Source organism: Abrus precatorius, unplaced genomic scaffold (genome assembly GCF_003935025.1).
Source record: "Abrus precatorius isolate BTA unplaced genomic scaffold, Abrus_2018 Scaffold2, whole genome shotgun sequence".
Lineage (NCBI taxonomy): Eukaryota > Viridiplantae > Streptophyta > Magnoliopsida > Fabales > Fabaceae > Abrus > Abrus precatorius.
In genome coordinates this window covers 33,617,162-33,620,566 of record NW_020874362.1, presented here as the reverse complement: position 1 = coordinate 33,620,566, position 3,405 = coordinate 33,617,162, and the positions used below count along the sequence as shown (strand labels likewise).

General features: G+C 28.7%; 1 protein-coding gene across 1 annotated transcript; it reads left to right on the top strand.

The window, feature by feature from the left end:
• On the top strand, window positions 1-908 carry LOC113859881. Its single transcript, XM_027492547.1, has one exon. The coding sequence runs from the start codon at window positions 72-74 to the stop codon at window positions 906-908; it is 837 nt and encodes a 278-aa protein (XP_027348348.1). The 5' UTR covers window positions 1-71.
• The last annotated feature ends 2,497 nt before the right edge of the window (window positions 909-3,405 follow it).

The window sequence follows — 3,405 nt, the reverse complement described above, 5'->3', positions numbered from 1 at the left end:
CATTTTGAGAATCATGCAAATGCATCTGCACATGCACTTATCCTCATCTTTTTCTCAGCACTCACACCCTTATGAAGGACATGCCCTTCTTTCTCCTCAAGAACTCCTTAGGAGCCAAGATGAAGAAAGGCATCAAAACTTTTTGCAACAACAACGGTTCAACCTCCACTCTCAACCAACAAAATAGCACCGTTGGCAGCAACAACAGCCACAGCCATGGTGACTTCACCAGCAAGGTAAGCACCCCTTCAAAGCAAAACTCTCCAACACTAGAAGATTTGATACTACAACTAGAACTAGAGGAAGAAATGGCTAGAAAGGCTAAGCTTAATGAATATAAAGGCATAAAGGGTAGGATGTCATGTGTGAACAACTCTGATATATTGAGATCTGCAAGGAATGCCTTGAATCAATACCCTCGGTTTTCACTTGATGGTAGGGATGCTATGTACCGTTCTTCTTTTGGGAACATTGAAGGAAGAAGATCAGTTTGCAGTGAGAGAAGTTTCATAGAAGAGAATGATATTGAAAAGGGTATGATGTGTTTGCCACCAACACTAGCTGGAGAGAGTGTGGTGTGGCGCAAACCTGGGGTTGTGGCAAAGTTGATGGGTTTGGAAGCTATGCCAGTGCCTATAAGTAGCAAAAGATGTGACAACAAAGAGAAACTAAGTACTGTTGTTAGGAGGCAGAATCTAAGGAGAAGATTTGAGAGGCATGACTTGGAGAGAAGAGTAGCAATGGAGAGGCATGACTTGGAAAGAAGAGTAGCAATGGAGCTGCATGACATTAGAAGACTCAATAAGCCTAGTTGTTGTTCTAAAAATGGGTATTGTATTATGAAACCCGTTGCTCTAGAAGCTATGGCTGGGGGTCCTGGAAGTTGGCAACCCCGGAGATATGTTTAGAGTTAGTAACATAGTCTTAAACTTTCTGATCTACTAAGGGATTAACTTTTATTCTATTTGAAGCCATGCAAATGCAAGTAATGCCTCACAAAAGGCTAATAATGACACAAGTTCGATCCGAATTTCATTCGTTTTACCCGTTTCATTTTTCTGACCCTATTGGATGGTAAAAATGCAATTTTGATTGTGTTAGGCATTTCATGTCAGAGCAAATCCCCCCACTCACACTCTGTCATTTGGTTTCATATCCAAAGTAGATATTTGCATTTGTGTATATATTTAACGTTTATTAACTCAAGAAATCGTATTAAACCAAGGAACTTGTTGCATCAAAAAGAGTGTGGCTAGTGCTCTTAATTGGTATATAGATATTGCCATTCCATAGCATGCGCATGACTCAATTAGTGATAGAAGTTAATCAAACAGCATCACACAGCTTATCCATACACAAATTTCCTGTTCTATGCTCTTGGGTAATAAGTTATTATCTAAACTTTGTGCACTATTTGTAAAGATTCAACTTCGCTAAAAAGCTTAAGCTCGTCCTCAATATATTTTTTTTCCCTTTTTCGAGTAAATAGGGAAAGCAAGAATTGAATTCTTGACTCCTCGATAAAAGATGCCTTATACCATATGTTAAGAATTATTTTTTAAGAAAAATTTAAGGGATTAGAAAAAATAGTTAATAGTTTCATAACTAACACTATTTTGGCCTTTACCTGCGAAATGCAATGCAAAGCACCTTTGAATGATGAAGCTTTGCATTCTCTGTAATACGCAGTTTTTTTATTTCTTGTTAACTTTCAATTAACTGGTTGATGAAACTTTGAACTTTTTTTAATAGAAGTTAATCTTAATTAAAGTTTTTATTTTTTTGGGATCAACTATTAAACTTTTCATGATACTTCAATACAGAATTGAAATCAGCGATGAAACAAACCATTTGACATTAGTTAATAGCCTAGTGCATGAAAGAGTGTGTTAGATGCCCTTAAAAAGAGGTTAGCATCATGAAAGCATAGGTATTTAACAATTGGAGATAGGGTGACTTTGATTAATGCAGTTCTTAATTCTATGCCATTACACTCGTTATCCTTTTTTAAGGTGTCGAAGTCGGTGATAAAGGAGATTGTCACTATCCAACATAATTTTTTATGGAAGGAGATTAATACAATTTTGATCATTAATAACTTACAAGAGAAATAATTTTTCAACATTTTTATAATATTTAATTATTTATTTTGTTACATTTAATTTTTTTATTTGATAATTTTCATTTAAAAAGAAATTTTAATTTAAGAAAATGTAATCATATAAAGGTAATTTTAAAGTATATTATATATAAAAAATAACAACTAGATATAATTTTTAAAGTTTTTGTGTACTATTTTTTAAAACAAAATTAAACTTTATTTTGATAAAAGATTTATATTTGATGTTGTTATAAAATACTCAAACGAAGTTCTAACTTCTATTAAAAAATAAGTTTAATTAAATGTTTAATTTCTACAAAACTTATACAATTTGCACTTAGTTCTATATTTTTTTTAGGATAAAGTTTTTATTTTTTTTACGAGCTACTATTGTTAGTATTTTCTACGGATGTAATTAAAATTTGATGTTTAATAATGTTTCAATGGATCAAGTTAGTTAAGAGTATTATTTGAAAGTTTTGAAAGAGAAGGAAGGGAAAATATATTCTTTCCCTCTTCTTTAATATTCCTTCTCATACAACTCTTAAAGATTCTTAAAAATAATAGTTTATAAACAAGGACTGTATTTTAACAATTTTTAAATATAAAAAATAAGTTTATATTGTGCAACTTTTATATAAACTATATATTTAATAAAATTTTTAAAAATAAAATAATATTAAATTAAAATAAACAGAAAGAAAATAATATATTTATAAAATGATATCAATATTTTCAAATAGTAAAATGTATTTAAATAAATTTTTATTATTTTATTATAATAAAAGTAAATAAATAAATAAAACATTAATCAAATATAATTTTATCTATAAAAAATAACTTAAGGTTAATTTTTTATACTAAAAATACTATATTTTTAAAAAAAGTATAATTATTTATTTAAAATAAAACTCTGGAAATAAAATAATACACACAAATAATAATAATATAAAGTCTAATAAATATAATAAATAAAATTATAATTATTTAAATATGTATGTGTGAGAATTACTCACGAATTATTATATCAATTTTATAAAATTTAATTTTAATTTATTTGAATAATTAACTTTAACTTTAGATTTGTTTAATTAAATAAATGAATTTAGATTAACTTGTTCGGGGTAGCTCATCTTATCGTTCCTATGGACACGGGTCATTTTACTTAAAACGCAGGTTTTTGCAAAGTAAAAATTTATTAATAGTATCATAATTCTGTTAATATTTAATAACCGTATACAAACAAGCCGATGACTAGAGATTAAAAGCTATTTAAACTTAAATTTTAATTAATGAAAATACTA